The sequence below is a fragment of the Scyliorhinus torazame genome, chromosome 4 (assembly GCF_047496885.1).
Source record: "Scyliorhinus torazame isolate Kashiwa2021f chromosome 4, sScyTor2.1, whole genome shotgun sequence".
Classification (NCBI taxonomy): domain Eukaryota; kingdom Metazoa; phylum Chordata; class Chondrichthyes; order Carcharhiniformes; family Scyliorhinidae; genus Scyliorhinus; species Scyliorhinus torazame.
The window spans coordinates 270704488-270725873 of record NC_092710.1 but is presented as its reverse complement, the minus strand read 5'-3'; the positions used below and the strand labels follow the sequence as shown (position 1 = coordinate 270725873).

Here is a 21386-nt window from a genome sequence, read left to right as displayed (position 1 = left end):
TTGGCCGCCAACTGTCTACCCTTAACAAATCCCGTCTGGTCCTCCCCAATCTCGTCCGGAACGCAGTCATCAATCCTTGAGGACAAGATCTTGGCCAACAGTTTGGCGTCTACATTTAGTAGGGGGATCGGTCTGTAGGATCCACAAAGCTCCGGGTCCTTATCCTGCTTAAGGATCAACGAGATAGTGGCCTGTGACATCGTCGGTGGAAGCCCCCCTCTCTCCCTTGCCTCATTAAATGTCCTCATCAGCAGTGACACCAGTATCCCAGGGAACATTTTATAAAACTACACTGGGTATCCGTCCGGTCCCGGGGCTTTACCCGACTGCAAGGCCTTCAGCCCTTCTGCTCTCTCTTCCAACCCGATCGGGGCCCCCAGCCCTTCTACCAACCCTTCCTCCACCTTCGGGAACCTCAGCCCCCCTACGAATTGCCTCATCCCCTCCGGCCCACCTGGGGGTTCCGACTCATACAGCCTACTGTAATATTCCTTAAACGCCTTATTTGCCCTTGCTGAATCTCTGACCAGGTTCCCATCCCTGTCCCTTACTTTCCCAATCTCCCTGGCTGCCTCCCTCTTTCTAAGCTGCTGCGCAAGCATTCTGCTGGCCTTCTCTCCATATTCATAAATCGCCTTCCTCAGCTGCTCCACCGCCTTCCCTGTAGTTAACAAGCCAAACTCCACCTGTAGCCTCCGTCGTTCCCTTAGAAGCCCTGCCTCTGGGGCTTCCACTTAACTCCTGTCGACCTGTAGTATTTCCCTTATTAGTCGGTCCGTCTCTGCTATGTCTACCTTCTCCCTGTGGGCCGGTATTGAGATCAGCTCCCCTCTCACCACTGCCTTCAGCGCCTCCCAGATCATTAACGCCGAGACTTCCCAACGTGTTGTTAACTTCCAGATAGCTCTGGATACAGTTCCTCAGCTGCCCACACACCTCCTCATCCACTAAAAGTCCAACATCCAGCCGCCAATGCGGACGTTGGCCACCCTCCTTGCTCACCTGTAGGTCAACCCAGTGCGGGGCACGATCCGAGATCGTGATGGCTGAATCCTCAGTGTCCACTATCCCCGTCATTAAGCTCTTTCCAGGATAAAAAGTCAATCCGGGAGTACACTTTATGCGCGTGCGAGTAGAAGGAAAACTCCTTTACTCTCGGCCGACCAAATCTCCATGGGTCCACCTCCCCCATCTGCTCCATCTGCTCCATAACCCCTTTAGCTCCTTTGCCATTGTCGCAGCCTGCCTGTCCTTGAGCTAGACCGGTCTAGCCCTGGGTCAATGACTATGTTGAACTCCCCCCCGCCCCCATGACCAACTTATGCGAATCCAGGTCGCGACCTTTCCTAACATCCTCCTTATAAACTCCACATCATCTCAGCTTGGCGCATACACATTCACGAGGACCACCGGCAGTCCTTCCAGCTTCCCACTAACCATGATGTACCAACCCCCCCACATCCGCAACTATTCTTCCTGCCTCGAATGACACTCTCTTGTTGATTAGGATCGCGACCCCTCTATTCTTAGGGTCCAGCCGCGAGTGGAAAACCTGTCCAACCCATCCCTTCCTTAATCTAATCTGGTCGGTTACTCTAAGTTGCATCTCCTGCAACACTGTCACGTCCGCCTTCAGTCCCCTCAAATGCACGAACACGCGTGCCCTCTTAACCGGCCCATTTAGCCCTCTTACTTTCCATGTGATCAGCCTGGTTGGGGGGCTTCACGCCCCCCTCCCCCTCTGCCGATCAGCCATCACCTTTCTTGGGCCCAGTCTCCAGCTTGCGCCCCACGCATCCTCAGGCCTGCCCCCAGGAAGCCTCCATCCCCAACCTCCTTTTTGTCCCACAGCAAAAGTCCCTCCCCGTCAGCAGAACATTTCCCCCCCTTCTCCCCCCCCTCCAGTAATAGCACTATGAAAACCACCCCCTTCAACAAGCATAACATCTGCTCACCCCCCACTGTGCTTCCGTGAGCTAGCCCGCCCAGCTAGCTTGGTGGCCCCCGCCCATGGCGCCAGACATTTTCCCACCTATTGTTTCCTCCCCCGCCCCTGCCTCCCCCCACCCCTCCCCTCCCCCCCCACCCCCCCCAGCTCAGACACACATATGCAAACAAAACAATTCCAACCCAATTGCCCAACAAAAACACAAAGAAAATCAAAAGGACGATCCAACATCTAAAAATTCACACCCCCATCCCCTTCAGTGCAAATGCAAACTTTAACACACAACAGCTCAGCCGCAGGCCCCAAATCAATACTGAAGGCATTACAGATAATGTCCAAACATAAAAAAAATTTAAACATGGACACTGCAGTAAAGTTCAGTTCAAACACCTGAGTCCGCTACCAGCCCTTTCCTTCTAGCGAAGTCCATCGCTTCCTCAGGCAACTCGAAGTAGAAATGTTGCTCCTCGTGAGTGACCCAAAGACGGGCCGGATACAGCAGCCCAAACTTGACCTTCTTCTTGAAAAAAGGTTGACTTTATTTGGTTGAACCCGGCTCTTCTCCTGGCCACGTCCGCGCTCATATCCTGGTATATACGCAGGATGCTGTTCTCCCATTTACAACTCCGTATCTGCCTGGCCCACCGTAAGATACACTCCTTGTCCAGGTACCTGTGGAATCTCACCACCATCGCCCTCGGGGTGGCCCCCACATGCGGCTTCCTCACGAGCGCTCTGTGCGCCCTGTCCACCTCCAAGGGCCGAGTGAACGTCCCCTCCCCCAGCAACTTCTCAAACTTGCCCGCTATGTATGCCCCTGCGTCCGTTCCTTCAGATCCCTACGAGAGACCCACGATTCTCACGTTCTGCTGGCGGGACCTGTTCTCTAGGTCCTCCACGTTCCCCTGGAGCCTTGGCTGTTGGTCTCTCACCATCACCACCTTACAGCTCCACTGCAGCTTGGTGCTAACTTTGCCTTAGTTTAATTGCTCTATTTTATTACCTTTGCTCTTGAGTCGCCAGGTATCTTTATGATACCGCCACGTGGTTCAAGTCCGAGTAATGATCAATAATCCAAAACACCAATTCGTAAGATTTAAATCAAAGCACATTTATTATACACAGTAATCACTACTCATGCACAAATTCTACGTTTAAGCTACTTCTACAGCTAACAGGCCTATACTTAACTTGGAACTGGCCCACCGGGTCAGGGAAACAAATGGCCTTACGTTCGGGTTCTGAGCCTGCGGGATTCAAAGTTGGTAGATTGATAGTTAGGAGCGCCTATCTCGTAGCGAGCGTTGAAGTAAGACTTTACAGTTTCGACCAGCTGCTGAAGAGTGAAGAGCTGGAGAAGCGGTGGTGAAGAGCTGAAGAGAGCGATTTGAACTTGGGGCTCAATTCTTATAGTTCCCAGGGGCTTCCCGCCTTTCAGGGCGGACCCTGTACCTCGTCCCAAGTGATTCACTCGGTTCAATTTTCTCCAATGCTGGAGCGGTTCCCTGATCGATGGGCGGTCTTGAGGTCCTCGTTCACCTCCTTTTGGCTAGGCTCCTGCTGGTGCCGAAGAGTCTGGTTTTGCTTATCGTTGCTTATCGTTCCCGGGGATTGCTCATTAGTATGCAGATGGCTGGTGTTTTGTTATGCTGATGGTTGCTGGTATCGATCTTGTCTGGCCTTTCCAGAGGTAAATACACAGCCAACCTGCAGCTGCTCGTTTTTGTCTTGTTGGCTGACTTTCCCATCAGCCTTTGCCGTTCGCCATTTTGAATCGGGAGTTGGCCATTTTAAGTGGCTACAATCCCTCCTTGTGATCCTAACGCGAAGCGTGAAGGATCACATAACTATGTTGCTTTCCATTCCCTGACCTGGGGGGGGGCACTTCCTTCATGGCCTCTGCACTGACCATAGCTATGCAAAAATATTTTTAACTGACAATTCTAAGGGCGCTATGTCAAACAGGGGCATGCATTACAAAACAATAAACTGGGAACCTCTAACTATTCTTAATACACTACACTCACTTAAACATTTCATTATCCTAACTTCCTCAACCATACAACAAAATCATAGCAGTTTATACAGTTTTCCTGGCTTGGCAGTCAAGCTCAGGATCGTACAATTTGCTCATGAACAGTTCTTTACATTTCTTTATTTACAATAAAACGCAAGCGAATGCTCTTTATTATAGATCGCGGGGGTCGGGGGTCTGGTTGTATCCGAAAATAGGGGATCTGATCCTATGTACCGGGGTTCGAGCGCGGTAGGCTCTCCTTCTCCATTTCCTTAGACGCATAGTCTGCACGATGCAGCAGAGTATCGCTAATACCAGTAAGGTTTCTATTACATAAGACAGGGAGTACCAGGTTATAAACCTGGCACACCAAGATGGTGTGGTGTCGCTGGTGACTGAACTCTGGGTACTGCGGGGAAGTGAAACATTAACGGCTGGGGGGCTTGAAGTCATGGGGTTCACGTTCATTCGCAACCAAATGTCCATAAAGATGATGATCCATGTGAAGGAAGTCCTCGTGGCTCTTCTCTTTCCATTTCTTTCTTCTCTTCTCCGGTCCTGGAGCTTCTGGAGTTCTGTGGAAACAAGCATAGTGTCTGTAACTATCTTTGTTTAATATCTCGTACGATAGTGTGTCTGTCCTGTAGTGCCAATTACTCCCTTTATAATTGGTCACTATGTGTGACTCCCTCATTTTTTTTTTTTGAAAACCGAATTTTAGGACATGACACACTTCCAAACAATGAACCAGTGCGAGCCGTCTCGCAGACTGTGCAGTTTACCATCCAAATGTTTCAGGATGTAAATAGCATGTGGTTGGCAACCTAAGGGTGACCTGAAAGAAAACAAAACTTTTTGAACTAAAATTTCCAAAATGAGGTGTGTATGGGCCGCGACGGGTAAGAGTTGGATGGAGTCCCCGGGTAGGACGGCTACCAATGCCGTGTCGCCCCTACCCGAGCGTAGTTGACCAGAGGGGGGGTTCCCAGGCAGGGCGGGTCCCAAGCCATTTCTCCACTGCCTGAGCAACCGACAAGAACGGGCAAGAAATGTAGTCATTGTGGTGGGGCTGCGGTCGTGGTTCCTTCCTTCGAACCAGAAGGGCAGTTATGAATGGGCGTGTGGTATCTGTCGACAGACGAGTTCCATTGAACTGGCTTCTGGGACCTTAGCAAGTATCTGCAGACAAGCTAGTTCCTCTGAACAAGTGTTGACCAATAGTAAGTCTTTGTGGGCAAGTCCTCAGAGGTTTCTGCTGAAAAGGCGTGGGGCCGTGAAAATTTTTCCTGTCTGACAGACAACATTTAACAAACGTACAAACAACATAAATCATTCTGCAGGTTCCATCAGAAAGGACACCACTTCTCCCAAGTGGTTCCTTTTAAAACATCATCTGGACACCTCTGTTCTCGGTTGCGAACAGGGTCGCAAAGGGGTTCTCGGTTTGGGAGTCAGACCCAAGGTCGTCATTTTCTCCTGGATGGCAAACTCTTGAGTGTATCAGGGCTGAAAGGGCTGCATGGTGTGAGGTGGGGTTGCTCTCGCCGTTGCGGACGAGTCGGAATGAGTTATCTCGGTGCCAATAGTTGGTGTCTAGTTGTGTGGGGACAGAATCGGGGTGGTTCGGTGGTCGGTGGTGGGGTTTGTTTAGGAAAGTGATCGTGAAGAGATCACTTGGATCGTAGTCGAAATCGCTGGGTGTGGTTCCTGTTGAATGGGGATAGTAGGGAGGCGTGCTGTGGCTGTCGTCCGAGTCACAGTCGCTGTCTCTGCTGCTGCAGTCTGTGGCCGTTCCGGGGATGAGTGCATATTTCGGGGGTGGAGTCGAGGTCGAGTCCGTGGCTGGGCTGGACGTGTTGGGGGATGGTAGGGTTACGTTGGCTGTGGGCGGGGAGTGGTGTGCTGCGTCGAGCATGACGTGGTGTGCGTGGTTAGACTGTGTTCCGTATGCCTTCAGCTGGTTTATATGGAACCATGCAGTCTTACCGTTGGAATATACCTTATATACGGAAGGGCTTACTTTGTCCGCAATGGAGTACGGACCCGAGTATTTTGGTGACAGGAATGTGCTGGGATTATATACGGAGAGCATGACTTGCTGTCCTATACTGTACTCAGTCGCATGCACTGTCTTGTCGAAACAAGCCTTGCTCTGTTTCTTCCTTGTGCCCAATTTTACTGCGGCTGCTAGCTGAGCCGTTTTAACATTTTCCACTAATTGTTGTACTGCTTTCTCGTGTGTGAGGGCTGTCACTTCGGGGCTGGTCAAGTCTAAACCTAATAAATATTCTGTGCCTTTCATGGGATGTCCGGTCATGAGAGTGTGTGGGATGTAGCCTGTGGAAGTAGAAATTGTGTTACGCAAAAACATCAGCGCAAAAGGGAGAACTGAGTCCCAAGTGGTGTTGTTCTGCTGGACCATTTTTCTGAGGGTGGACTTTAGCGTCCGATTCATGCGCTCCACGATACCACTCGACTGTGGGTGGTATGCTATGTGGAATTTTTGGGTGATGCCAAATATCGTGAGGACGTTCTGCATGACACGTCCCGTAAAATGGGAACCTTGGTCAGATTCAATGCTGCGGGGGAGTCCCCATCTTGTAAAGATGTGGTGGGTCAAAATCTTGGCTGTGGTTTTTGCAGTGTTTGTGCGGGCTGGGAATGCTTCCACCCATTTCGTAAATGTGTCAATCACCACGAGTACATATTTATAGCCATTCCTGCAAGGGGGCAATGGTCTTATAAAATCAATCTGGAGGTTAGTCCAGGGGCCATTAACGGGTCAGGTGTGGCTGAGTTGGGCCTTTTTGGCATATCTGTCCGGATTATTCTGGGCACAGAAAAGACAATTCTCGATGTAATGGTTTACATCTTCCTTTAAATTCGGCCACCAACAAAGCTGCTTGAGATGGGCTGTAGTGGGATCGATTCCTTGATGTCCATGACCGTCATGGAACAAACATATCAGTTGATTCCTGTCCTGTTCAAGAACCACATAAAGGGTGTCTTTTAACACCACACCGTCATGTGTGGTCAGTGCATTTTTAAACCTCTCATAGGGAGCTGGATATTTTCCTTTTACATTCTCCTGAGATTGCTGTCCTGCTTCTGGGCCTCCAATAGATCCTCGATCTTTGTCTGTGAGACCTGAACTGCAATCACTGGCGCGCTTTCAGGGGGTGTCCAAAAATATCCATACCTGGAACCTGCCTTAGCCAGTGCGTCGGCTTTCATATTTCCAGGAGGGGAGGAACGATGGTGACTGCAAACTTTGATTATACCAAAAGTCCTGTTCTGGGCTCTTTCTAAAATATGACGGAGCAATGGAGCTGAGGGGAGGGGTTTTCCCTCTGCGGAAACAAGTCCTCTTGCTTTCCACAGGGGCAGAAATTCCGTGAGGCTGTTGCAGACATAGAGGCTGTCCGACTATATGTCTGCTGGGCTGGGGAAGGAATCTGTTTGTTCCACTATATACGTGATGGCCGCGAGCTCTGCTGCTTGCGTGCCTAAGTGGCCTGGAAGTTTTAACGATATTTCCTCTAGGGCGCGTCCCTGCGCGTCCTCGACATAGATACCGCAACCTGTTATGCGCTTCACATCCAAGATTGTGGAAGATCCATCCACATAGATCTTTATGGGCTCACACGTGTCTGTGTGCTGGGGGCTCTGTGTTGAACTACCTATCTGTCTGGGGGGTGTTTTTGCAATAAAGGGGCCTGTCTTGTGGTGCGGAGAGATAATTCCGCATTCATTGGGGGTTCTGGGGTTCTATAAGTTGTCGGCTAAAAAGGTGTGCGTCTTTGTCCTTTTAACAGTGATGTCCCGTCTCTGCAAGAGAAGGGTCCATCTCGCTGCTCTAATCTGGCTTACTGTATCGTCCTTGAATCGTCCGTCCAGTAAAAGTTGGGTGGGGGTGTGTTCGGTGAGAATTGTAATGGGGTTCAGTCCGGTAATATATGAAAAATACTGCACTGCCCAAAATACTGCGAGCAGGGGCCTCTCGCAGGCTGAAAATCCCTGCTCCACAGCATCTAAAATTCTGGAGGCGTAAGCTACGGGTCTTAACTGGTCGTGCCGTTCCTGGAGGAGCACGGCTGAAAGGGTGCGGTCTGTGGTCGCTACCTCTATGGCGTAAGGGGAAAGCGGGTCTGGAACTTGTAGTGCGGGGGCTGCTATGAGTGCCTGTTTTAAAGAGTCCACAGCATCCGTATGCTGCGGAAGCCATTCCCAGGGGGCTCCCTTCTTTAGGAGGTCTGAGAGGGGTGCTGCCTTGCTGGCGAAACCGTCAATATGGTTTCGGCAGTTGCCAACCAGTCCTAAAAACGACCGGAGGGCTGAAACGTTCTGGGGAAGGGGCAATTTAGCAATCGAGTCAATCCTTTTATGCTCAATCTCACGTTTACCATGGGTGATAATTGTTCCCAAATATATCACCTTATCTTCCAAAATCTGGGCCTTTTTGGGGTTGACTTTACAACCAATTGAGTGTAAGAGTTCCAGGAGTTTGGACAGAAGCTCAATGTGCTCTTCCTTGGTGTCTATCTGCAGTAGTAGGTCATCTACGTACTGAACCAGACATTCGGGGCGAGAGAATTTGGCTAAACCATTTGCCAGCTGTCGGTGGAAAATGGAGGGGGAGTTGTGGAAGCCTTGTGGCAGGCATGTCCACGTGTACTGCTGTGCTTTAAAGGTGAAGGCAAATTTGTACTGGCACGCCTTTGCCAATGGAATGGACCAGAATCCATTACTGATGTCCAAAACCATAGAGAATCGGGAATTGAGTCCCTGCTTGAGCATGGTCTCGGGACTTGTTGCTACTCTGGGGGCTGCTGCGGGGGTGACTTTGTTGAGTTCCCGGTAATCGATGGTCAGTCGCCATGATCCATCGGGCTTTCTCACTGGCCAAATCGGGGCATTATTAGGGGAGGTTACTGATCTAAGTACACCCTGCTCTAATAAGCAAGGGCTGGTTTAGCACAGGGCTAAATTGCTGGCTTTGAAAGCAGACTAAGGCAGGCCAGCAGCAGGGTTCAATTCCCGTACCAGCCTCCCCGAACAGGCACCGGAATGTGGCGACTAGGGGCTTTTCACAGTAACTTCATTTAAAGCCTACTTGTGACAATAAGCGATTTTCATTTCATTTCATAAACTTTCTATTACCGTTGCGATTTCTCCCTCTGCCTCTTGGGGAAATCCATACTGTTTTTGGAGTCTAGGGTCAGGTCCTGTTATTTGTACGGAGCCAGTCATCCGTCCACAGTCGTGCTTGTGGGTCGCGAATGCTGCCCTGTTCTTTTGCAGAACCGTCCTAACCGTCCTAGCTTGTCTGTACTAAGCGTGGTCGGGTTGAACCAAAATTCGCCTACTGCACTAATTTTGTTCGCGTACTCTCCTATGTTGAGCATTGAAGGGGCTCTTGCGGATTATGCCATCTTCCAGAAACACTGGTTGACTGGGTCGAATGAAAGATTATGGGAATTCATGAAATTGATTCCCAGAATGTGTTCTGCTGTGTGGGGCAGGTCAACTAAACTACGGTGTGCTTGGTGGTGATGGTACCGATTTGAATGGGTACAGGGGCTGTGACGTGTCCCTGCTGTGTGTGGCCTGTAAAGCCGCTGAGGGTGATGGTGGCTGTATTGGGCCACGTGTCTTTTTGAAACAGGGTGGAGGAATTTATTGTGGTGCGGGACCTTCCTGTGTCCCAGAGAAATTCAATGGGCTGTCCCCGAATTTTCGCTGCAACTACCGGTCTCCCGGACCTATCCCAAAGGGTGTCCCAGACCCAACTGGGGGAGCCCGTACACTGTCAGTCCGTTCCGGTCAAGTCCGTCTGATCTGAACGGGCGCTAAAGCTATGAAAGGGCTCTTGTCTTTTTCTTACTCAGAGTGCCTGTCTGCTGGGCTCTCTGTGGCTTTTTAGGGGCATTGCACTCTCTTGCGAAGTGTCCCAACTGTCCGCAGTTGTAACACTCCTGTGACTTGGATGGGGAGCTGTTCTTTCCTTCATTCACCCATGCGGGGTTCTGGTGTGTTTTTACTGCTTGTATATCTGCTCTGGCCTGCTTTTCCTCTGTATTCTTAACAGCGGGTTTGCTCTGTATAGATTGCTCCCAAACGCGGGACAATCTTTTCACTACCCACTTCTCATTATGGGCCTCCTCTGAGGGATCATAACTCGCGCAAGCTTTCTGTCCTGTTTCTGTGGCATGGGAGATAAGGATGCGGGTCCATTTGGCCATGTTGTCTGGGGACAAATGGGCACGGTCTAAGTCTCCAAAGTCTGCGGCAAAGTGGATCCACAGGTGTCCAGCAAACGCTGTGGGGTGCTTGGATTTCTTTTGCCTACATTTGTTGAGGCCATTTACGGGGTCACCCCGATTATACCGGATCGCATCCAGGATCGCGGTTTGCATTTCTGCAAGGGTGCCCCCTCCTACATTCTGTGGGTCGGGAAGGGCTGCTGCTACTGAAGGGTCTAAACTTAAAACTGTGAGCTTTACATGCTCTCGCTCATCCAGGCCGTACATGGTTGCCTGATACTTGACTGTGGCAAAGAAATGGGGGTCTGAGGTGGGGAAGAACGGTGTGATCTTATCGCACGCGTCCCGTAATTGGGTCACTGTTAAGAGAGTGGAGTATAGAAATTCTGCATCGTCCGATGTGGCTGTGCGGTGGGTGGTTACTGGGTTCATTGGAGCTTGAACCATCTGCTGTGTGGGGGGTTGGGGCGCTTTCCTCTTTTGTGGCTTTCCCTGCGCACATGTTCCCTGAACATATCTCTGCGCTGTTTCGTTCAATTCTTCCCAATCAGGGCCGTCTTCCTGATCTAATTTTTCTCCAAAGGTTTCCTGGAAACCTTTCTGAACTGAAAGCAGCATTGCAGCTCTGCAATCTGCTTCCGGCACTTTACGTGATCTAGCGTGCTTTGTCATTGTTCTGTGGTGGCAGCATGGAGTGCTCTTAATGCTGCCTTGAGGTCACTACACTGTTTCTGTAATGCCTCTACCTGCTTTTCCGTTTCTTCACATACCAGGACTGTACGTTGCGTGTCCTGATGGGCCTTTTCATATTGAGGCTGGAAGCTGCTTAGGTGCGCCAGACAAGACTGGTGAGCCCTTTTGGCATCCTCTACCTCTCCATCTTTTGCTGCCAACTTCCTTCTCAATTCCAAATTCTCCTTTTCTACCTAGCTTACATCGACCTTACTCATTCGATGTATGCCCTCAACTTCTTTCCGGAGCGTCCTAACGACCTCCTCTGTGCCTCGCAATTGTGCCAAGCAGGACACGATTTCCATCGGCCTCCGAGCTTTCCCTGAGCTCTTTTTGTTGATCTCGCTCAGGTTCTCCCACCAAGTATGTCCTATACTCCCGGGACCTGATTCCTTGTTGTCACAGAATTCATTCCAAAGGGGCCATCCTTTCCCTTTGAGATATTTCCTGATCTCTTCCTCCCAAATGGGACATTGTCCGACTCTACTGCTGCTGGTCGCTGCGACCGCAAGTTCCTCAGGGCTCATTAGGCGCTGCATTGCCTGCATTGCCATCTTTCCTATCCGAATGCTGCTCTTCAAATTTGGGACAGGGGTATTAAGGCGGTGCTGTAAATGCGGGTACGGCTTTCGCTACTGTCCGATATACAAACTTCCGACAGTTTTGTCGCAACAAAAAATCTATCAGTTTTACCTTATCGCCCTGTTAGTGACGCATGCATACACACACTTCCGAATTATGAGTATTGATCAGAACTGCTTGAACACTTGTGGTTTTCTGTTTCCAATTGGATCTCTAATTCAAATTCTTGGGTTCTCCCGGAGTGGTTTTCCACTTCTAGATCGGGTCCCGTCAGGATGTCGCCAAATAATGTTGCTAACTTTGCCTTAGTTCAATTGCTCTGTTTTATTACCTTTGCTCTTGAGTCGCCAGGTATCTTTATGATACCGCCACGTGGTTCAAGTCCGAGTAATGATCAATAGTCCAATACACCGATTAGGGAGATTTAAATCAAAGCGCATTTATTATACACAGTAATCACTACTCATGCACAAATTCTACGTTTAAGCTACTTCTACAACTAACAGGCCTATACTTAACTTGGAACTGGCCCACCAGGTCAGGAAAACAAATGGCCTTTCGTTCGGGTTCTGAGCCTGCGGGATTCAAAGTTGGTACAGATTGGTAGTTAGGAGCGCCTATCTCGTAGCGAGCGTTGAAGTAAGACTTTACAGTTTCGACCAGCTGCTGAAGAGTGAAGAGCTGGAGAAGCGGTAGTGAAGAGCTGAAGAGAGCGATTTGAACTTGGGGCTCAATTCTTATAGTTCCCAGGGGCTTCCCACCTTTCGGGCGGACCCTGTACCTGGTCCCAAGTGATTGGACTTTGTCCCAATCGCTTGGTTCGATTTTCTCCAATGCTGGAGCGGTTCCCTGATTGATGGGCGGTCTTGAGGTGCTCGTTCACCTCCTTTTGTGTAGGCTCCTGCTGGCGCCGAAGAGTCTGGTTTTGCTTTGTGTGTCTAAATGTTGCTTATTGTTCCCAGGGATTGCTCATTAGTATGCAGATGGCTGGTGTTTTGTTATGCTGATGTTTGCTGATATCGATCTTATCTGGCCTTTCCAGAGGTAAATACACAGCCTACAGCTGCTCGTTTTTGTCTTGTTGGCTGACTTTCCCATCAGCCTTTGCCGTTCGCCATTTTGAATCGGGAGTTGGCCATTTTAAGTGGCTACAGTTCCTCCTGCTCAGTCAGTGCCTTCTCCACTTTCTGGATCACCCGATCTTGAGCATCCAGTCTGAGTTCCAGCCAGCCGCGCAATCGATTCCTTAATCGGGTCCAAGCATTCCTGTTTCTGCTTGGCTAAGCCCTCCTGTATGAACTGCATCAGCTGCTCCGTCGACCGCTGGGTGGTCGAGCCAGGACTCCAGTCGTCCGCCATGCTTTCTCCCGCTGCAGCCCCAGCCCAAGCCTTCTCTGTTCGCCGATTTCTTCTTTTGCGAGCACTCCTGGTCCACCTCTCCATGCACTGATGTAGGATTCCTCTTCACAATTGCATGCAACATCAATTTTCCGAATCAGATCCGACAAAAAAATTGGGGGGAAAGGTCCGACCCGAGCAGGAGCCACCAAACGTGCGACCTACTCCTTCATAGCCGCCACCGGAAGTGCGATACCTCTGGACTTGACCAATTTAACGCCATCCTGGCTGGCCTCTGAAACCTTAAACTGGAGGTCATCCAAAACTCTGCTGTTCATGTCCTAATTTGCACCAAGTCAGTCATCACCCCTATGTTCCCTGACTTAAACTGGATCCCAGGTAAGCAATGCCTCAATTTAAAAACTCTCATCCTTTTTTCAAATCTTTCCAATGGGCTCATCCCTCTCTATTCTGTAATCTCTTTGCGCTCAAAACCCCATGAGATACCTGGGCTCCTCCTGAGCTTTCCCAATTTAAGTCACTCCACCTCTGATGCCTGTGCTTTCAGTTGCCAAGTCCTTAAGCTCTGGAATTCCCTCTGTAAAACTCACCACTTCTCTATCTCATTTTCCTCCCTTAACACAGGCAAGACCCAGCTCTTTGACCATGCTTGTGGTTGTCTGCCCAAGTGTCATCTTAGTGTCATATCAGTGCCGGATTTTATTTTACAATAGCCCTGTGAAGTACCTTATGACGTTTTATTACATTAAAGGCACTATGCAAATGCAAGTAGTCATTGTTTCTGCATATACTTTATACATAGGGTCATAGACGTTCACGCATGCATGAATAATCTAATTTAAAGATGGTTCTAGCTTGCTGGATCTTCAAAAAAGACTCCTCTTGCCCTGGCTGGAGTGCCTAATAATCCAACAGCCCACTGGACCCATTGACATAAAATAAAGCAATGGTGATGATTTTCAAAAAAGCAATGAATTCGACCTAATAAAGTATAAAAGATAGTAAATTATATGGAAAATTCAAATCCAGAAAATATTCTTCAGACTAAATTCCAAGAAAAGGACAAGAAAACATAGGTTCAAACTGCAAAAAAAGGCAGATGTTAAAAAGCTCTTCTAAACTTTGGGCTACAATCTCTCTCTTTATTGCAGCATTATTGATACAAATCATTTATTTCTGGCTTCATTATTTCATACCCGAGACCTGCCTGAAGAAAAAAATATATATATTTGTCAGCTGGGCTTCTTTATTAAGTTATTTGTTGTGCTTTTCAAAATTGACAATTTCTGAGCTGACAAGTGGTTCCAGCTGGTCACATGCTGGCTTCTGGAGGTTTCTGAGCCTTTTCAAACCAAACAAACACTGACACTTTAAAGATCTGGAACGTAACACACCTTGCATCCCATAAACATTCCAGCCAAACGAATACAATGATCCAGCAAATAGTTTGTCTACTCCAGCCAGCTTCAAACAAAGACAGCCGTTTGCAGATCCTAACAACAATAGTGCTCATGGCTTAAGCATTAACGATTCAAACACAATGGTTTCATAGAATTTTTCATAGAATTTACAGTGAAGAAGGAGGCCATTCGGCCCATCGAGTCTGCACCGGCTCTTGGAAAGAGCACCCTAACCCAACCGCACACCTCCACCCAATCCCCGTAACCCAGAAACCCCACCCAACACTAAGGGCAATTTTGGACACTAAGGGCAATTTAGCATGGCCAATCCACCTAAACTGCACATCTTTGGACTGTGGGAGGAAACCGGAGCACCCGGAGGAAACCCACACACTCACGGGGAGGAAGGGCAGACTCCAACCAGAGAGTGACCCAAGCCGGGAATCGAACCTGGCACCCTGGAGCTGTGAAGCAATTGTGCTAATCACTATGCTACCGTGCTGCCCTCTCCTGGTCCGCCTCTCCATGCAAAAAGAAGGGCTCATTTATCAACCCTTTTGATACCCCTCATCAAAATTGCTGGAACCTTGGATCTCACTCCTCAAAGACTAACTCACTCTATGTACCTTCTCCCTTTGTGGACATCTCGCTCTCGAAAGACAGATCGCCCTACAATAAGTCAATCTCCCTTCAGGGGAAACCTTCTATTAGACTTCTGATCCTGACCCTAACTGTGTGTGTGTGGTAAACACCTTGGGTGGATAGAGAGCAGGGAAATAATGCAGTTTAAACTGACACCCCCTGTCCCCCTGCCCTGACCATAATTATTAGGAGATTCTGCCTTTTACATTTGGCACACGAGAAATGTCAAAACACTTGCTAACTTATATATTGAGAATATTTTTGCTTCTTTTGACTCTCTCTCGGAAATATGACATGTCCCACCGACACTTTAGCTATTTACAAATCAGACTCTTTGCACGCAACAAAAATTGCACAGTTCCTTTGTTACTTCCTAAATCACTGATAGATATTAAATTAAAATCAAATCCTTTTTCCGGCGGTTCATTTCCAAATTATGTTCCCTAATCTTTTCACTGCACTTCCCTTCTCTTTCTACTCTTAAAGCTCTTTGGGAACAAGATTTTGATTCAGAATGGAACCGAAAGTCTACTCTCTCGCATGTACGTTCTTCACCTGTATATACATGACATGGCTTTCTACAGTTTAAAATCTTTTATTGTATCCATCTATCTAAAGTTAAATTATCTAACATTCATTCAATTTTGATCCACGGTGCATGTTACTCCATCAAAGAACTCCAATAATTTAGTTAAACATGATTTCCCTTTCACAAAATCATGCTGACTCTTCCCTGTAACCTTGAGTTTTTCTAAGTGCCCAGCTATAAACTCCTTACTGATCAATTCCAGCTTCACCATGACAGATGACAAGCTAACTGGCCTACAGTTCCCTGTTTTCTGCCTCACTCCCTTCTTGAATAAAGGGGTCTCAGTTGCTGCTTTGCATTCTGATGGAACTAAGACCTACTATTGCCCCTATTTCCCTACCCATTGAGAAATTCAGTGGACTTCATTTCTGTTACCCACTTGGGGCCTGGAGTTTATATCTGGACACTTTGAAAAACTCATGATTATCATAGAATCTTTGAATCATAGAAGTTACAGTGTAGAAGGAGGCCATTTGGCCCATCAAGTCTGCACCGGCCCTTGGAAAGAGCTCCCTCCACTCTATCCCCGTAACCCCACACAACCATTTTGGACACTAAGGGCAATTTAGCAAGACCAATCCACCTAACCTGCACATCTTTGGACTGTGGGAGGAAACCGGAGCACCCGGAGGAAACCCACACAGATACGGGGAGAAAGTGCAGACTCCGCACACACAGTGACCCAAGCCGGGAATCGAACCTGGGACCCTGGAGCTGTGAAGCAACTGTGCTAACCACCGTGCTACCCGATAAATCCTTATCAGGAAGAGTCAGCATGGTTTTGTGAAAGGGAAATCATGTGGGGTCATTGAATGCTTTTAAGGCAGTGGTGGACAGATTCTTGTTTGGCGGGCGAATCATAGGATATCAGGTTAGATGGGAATGTGGAATTCGAAACACAGACAGATCGGCCACGATTTTATTGAATGGTGGACCAGGCTCGAAAGATCGAATGGTCCACGTTGCACTTATTTCATATGTTCATAGACAAAACCCAATATATCTAGCCGGTTTCAGTCACATGGCCAATACCGGTATTGTCCACTCAGAATGGCTCAAAGCCAGTGCTATACAAAGAAGATAATGGATGGGTCCTTCACCTTACATTAGATAAATTGTTTGCTACTTTGCTCGTGCTGTTAGAGTTCAAACTTGGAGACCTTGGGTCTGGGATTTGTGTTTTAGCTAAAACCCCAGGCGCAAGTGTAAATTTGTCTTGATATGTTCATTTCAAACGGGGCTCCCCTTTCTCTGCCCCCCCCCCCATAATAATGCAATCAGGAACTTTGCAAAAGCTGCAGATAGATGTATTGAAGTTGCAACGGTCACCTGACCCTTGGCAGCCATCTTAGCCACATTGTGAGTGTCCATTTTCAAATGTAAAAAGGCAGTTCCAGGAGCTTCAATATGAACTTCCATGGAGTACATGTTTAAAGTTGTCGATAGGGCACTCTAGACATTAACTGGGATCTAAACCAACTCAAGCTGGGTCCTCCCTATGTACATCTCTAATTTTTTGAAACAAGTGTTTATTCTCCTGGGAGAACCCATCAACATGCCTCTACTTTGCAGAGTCTGGGAGTTAGGTGTGAACATTCTACCTCTATGGAACAGTATAATTGGGAATCAACATGTTGTACTCAATTGTTCCCAAATTCAAGGATTATCAAACAGAATTACAGAAATTTAGAGCATGTTCTTTTTTTTTGGTCATACTTTAATCTGTTAATAAGATGGCTAAGGCAAGGGAAAATGTGTGAATTTAAACTGTGCATTTAATATGTTATCGAGCCTAATAAGACTGCAAGCAGATGTTTACCTGAGGAAATTTGGTACGAATGGGTACAGAACATGAATAGATCTGAATGGGTTGTTAGGATTCAATGGATATGATATGCAAAGTGTGGAAGAAAGGTGGCCGAGGGAAGGTGGGTAAAATAAGTTTACTTTTCTTTCAAGCTCTAAAAGCTAAAATAAATAAATTAAGTTAATTAAGTCTGGGACAGTGCAGTTCTAAAGAAGTTCGGTACAGTAAGGGAGAGATTCAAAGGAAAAAACATATTTAAGGAGATACTGAAACCAATGAGGGGAGCTGTTTTAGTTCTCAGCCAAGGAATAGCTGCTTACCTCCCAGCAGGCAGTGTGAAGGAAGCCAGATTGGAAAACCTGCTTGTTAGCCACAGAAGCAACCCCAAGAGACGTAAAAGCACTGCGAGGCAAAGATTATTGGACTTTCATAGATCGTAAAATTTATAAGGTGTGAGGGAACAGATTGGGAAGAGTCACATCTGAAGGGAGTTAAATTGAGATTGGTTGTAAAGTCATTGTCTTATTTAAATGTACTTTACAGTCTTTTCCGGTTGCTTAATAAACACTCACTTTGTTATAACATTATCACATGTAGTCAGGGACATCATTTCTGGATTTCAAACCTCTCCTCAAACTACACAAGTGCGAGCACAGGAAAGGGTAGTTGTTTCAAGTTGCCCTTCTGGGACATAACATCCGCTGTGCCCATAACAATTCACTGTAACGGCTTTGGGACATCTTGGGCTGGGTTCTCCCAAAATGGGGCTGTGTCCCCACGCCAGCGTAAAAATGCTGGCGTTTCATTCTTGACTTTCTTAAAGAACGTCCTGAGCGATTTTCCTTTCTGCAGGGGGCTGGCAGGGCCCCGGAGCGTTCCTCGCAGCTCTGGCTGCGGATACGGGCCCCCGCACTTCCGGTCGTGAGACCGCCCATGCGCACGGCGGCGGCCCGCAGCGGCCGTGCCAAGCGCCATGGCGGACTTGAACCGCGGAGGCAGCTCTGAAATGTAGGCACCCCCAGGATCGTCTGCGCCCGTGGATCTGTGCTGCCCGATCGCTCCCCTAGCCGTCCATGAGGCCCCCCGCGATGATTGATCCCCTCGCCCCCCCACCACCAGGGCGGCCATGGATAGACTCCGCAGCCGCCATCCAAGGTTCCCGACGGCCGGTACGTGGTTAGAACCACGGCGTCGGGAACCCGGCTAATTTTGTGTGGAGAATTGCGGGTGGGGGCCTCTGTCAATGGCCCCCTAGCTGCGCTGCATAGATCGCGCGCGAGCGATTCCCGAGCGATTCTCCAGTCCCGGCGTCAGTCCCGATTTCATCATAAACGGCCATTCTGAACCAATTTCGGCGGGGGCTGCGGAGAATTCAAGATGTTAAATAAATGCAAGTTTTTTTTTTCTATTAAAGCAGAAGTGCAAAAACAAGGGGCAACACGGTGGTGCAGTGGTTAGTACTGCTGCCTCACGGCATTGAGGTCCCAGGTTCGATCCCGGCTCTGGGTCACTATCCGTGTAGAGTTTGCACATTCTCCCCGTGGTTGCGTGGTTTTCGCCCCCACAACCCAAAGATGTGCAGGGCAGGTGGATTGGCCATGCTAAATTGCCCCTTAATTGGGAAAAAGGAATTGGGTACTCTAAATTTATATAATAAAAAGAAGTGCAAATACAGATTTCAACCTGGTTTTCATAAAATGTAGCATTTCTATGTCCCAATATCTAATATTCTCAATGCAATCAAGATGAAGGCTACATATGTCCCTCTCAAGTATCTATCTGTTGAAAACAAAGCCCCTACCTGCACCAAATGGTTTCCGGTGTTATCTGCGCTCTGCCTGGCCTTTGATTGACCCGTCTTCACTTGGTACACAGCAGTTTTGTCAATGCTCGCCACATTCACCAACAGGAACATATCACCCAATAAACAGTCATCCAACTTTGGCTGTAATGCCTTTGTAAATGGATCAGGATGGCAGCACCAGTGTTCCACCAAATCACTCCAATTTCCGCTGGGCAACGGTAGAACTCTCTGAAACATCCTACATGTGAATAAGCACATCATTAGAGTCATAGAAACTGACATGCATGCCGTAGGGCCTCAACTGCAAAAGGAAATCATGACAATCTAAATTGCAATGTGATCAATGCAAGACGTATCTCGCATTAAGCATACTCAGCTCCTAGCCTTTATACAGCCTTGGTCCAAACGTGAATAAAGACCTGAACCCAAGAGATGAGTGGCTGTCCTTGACTACAAGGCATTATTTAGCCAAGTGTGGCAACAATGAGCTCTAGCAGAGCCAAAGTCAATGGAAGTCAGAGGGAAAACTCTCCATTGGTTGAAGCCATATCTAGATCACAAAAGATGGTTGTGGTTGTGGGAGGTCAATCATCTCAGTCCTGGGACATCACTGCAGGAGTACCTCAGGGTAGTGTTCTAGGCCCAGCCATCTTTAGCTGCTTCGTCAATGACCTTCCTTCCATTATGAGCTCAGAAGTGGGAATGTTTGTTTATGATTGCACAATGTTCAACACCCTTTGCGATTCCTCAGATACCGAAGCAGTCTGTGTCCAATGCAGCAACACTTGGAGAATATTCAGGCTTTGGCTGACAAATGGCAAGTATCATTTGTGCGACACAAGTGCCAAGGAATACCCATCTCCAACAAGAGAAAATATAACCATCTCCCCTTGATATTTAATGCCATTATCATTGCTGAATCCCCCTCTATTAAAATCCTGCGGGATACCATTGACCAGAACCTGAACTGGACCAGCCATATAAATACTGTGGCTGCAAGAACCTGGCAAGGGTTGGGAATTCTGGTGAATAACTCACCTCCTAATTTCCCCAAAGCCTTTGCACCACCTGCATGGCACAAGTCAGGAGTCTGACAGAATACTCCCCACTTTCCTGAATGAGCGCAGCTCCAACAACACTCAAGAAGCTTGTTGCCAATTCGCACCAGAGACGCCAATAATGTTGCTCTTTTTAACTGGATACTAATATGACCGTTATTAATGATGATATTGCTTTTCAGAGTCGGCAGGTATCAAATGATACCACAAGGTTTTACCGGATATCGATCAAAGACCAAATAACCAGTTAGTTAGTTCAAGTTCTATGATAGTTTATTTACACACAAGAATTACTTCGACATGCAACATAAAACACTACAAGCTAAATTACACCGAACACTACAACAACCTGTACTTAACTTCAGGCACCCGGCTTTATGCAGAGGAACAAGGCCTTTGTTCGGATCTTGCGTGGCTTGGTCTGGAGAAGTGACTTTGTTTCTGCTGGGCTCATCCGTCTGGTATCGATCGTTGGTCTTGAACTTGTCTTCTGGACGTGATGCTGCACTTGGTTTTAGGCGTAGGTCGGGGCCAAGAGAGAGCGAGCGCCGGGGCCAAGAGAGACCGAATGCATGGCAGTGTTTCGCTTTATCCTTCTGGGGTTTCGCACTCTTTTGGGCGGTCCTTAGCTTTGGACCCAATAATTCGGCAGGCTTCGATTATTGCCTTCGGTTTTAGCCAATAAAGGGGCGGGTGCCCTGATAGCAGAACGTGACCTGAGCAGTCATTGACCTTGGCTTTTTGGACTCCCTGAGCAAATGGAGGGGCACCAATGAGTCTGTATCTGTATCTGTTACCTGAGTCCAGGTCTTTTGTTCTGGGGAAATGGGCCATTAGAATGCAAAGCAGCTGGGGGTTTCGATAGCGTCTAGTTATCGGAGTTGCCAAAATACATAAGCGGGGAGCGTCTTAGTCCTGGGTTGACCATATTTCCCATGGTCCATTGCAGGTGGCCATATTTCCCAGGATCCTTTGTAAGTGGCCATCCCAGATGGCTACAAGCTCAACACCATCCAGGACAATGCTTGATTGACTCTCCATCCACTTTCATCAACATCCACTTCCTCCACCGCTGACACACAGTGACAGTAATGTCTACTATTTCTACAGCAACTCAACAGAGCTCCTTCGGCAGCACCTTCCAAACTTGTGATCTCATCACCTACACACGGGCAGGGGGTGCAT

General features: G+C 48.1%; 1 protein-coding gene across 2 annotated transcripts in view; it reads right to left on the bottom strand.

Annotated features, from left to right (window-relative positions):
* Positions 1-21386, bottom strand: part of ube3d (ubiquitin protein ligase E3D) — a 423439-nt gene that overhangs the window by 388455 nt on the left and 13598 nt on the right. For both annotated transcript variants that reach the window (XR_011940766.1, XM_072499800.1), the window contains exon 4: positions 19141-19381. Coding sequence is in view for 1 of the 2 variants with exons in the window: in XM_072499800.1 (XP_072355901.1) it covers positions 19141-19381 (241 nt within the window). In the remaining variant the exon portion in view is untranslated. The remainder of the gene's footprint in view (positions 1-19140; positions 19382-21386) is intronic.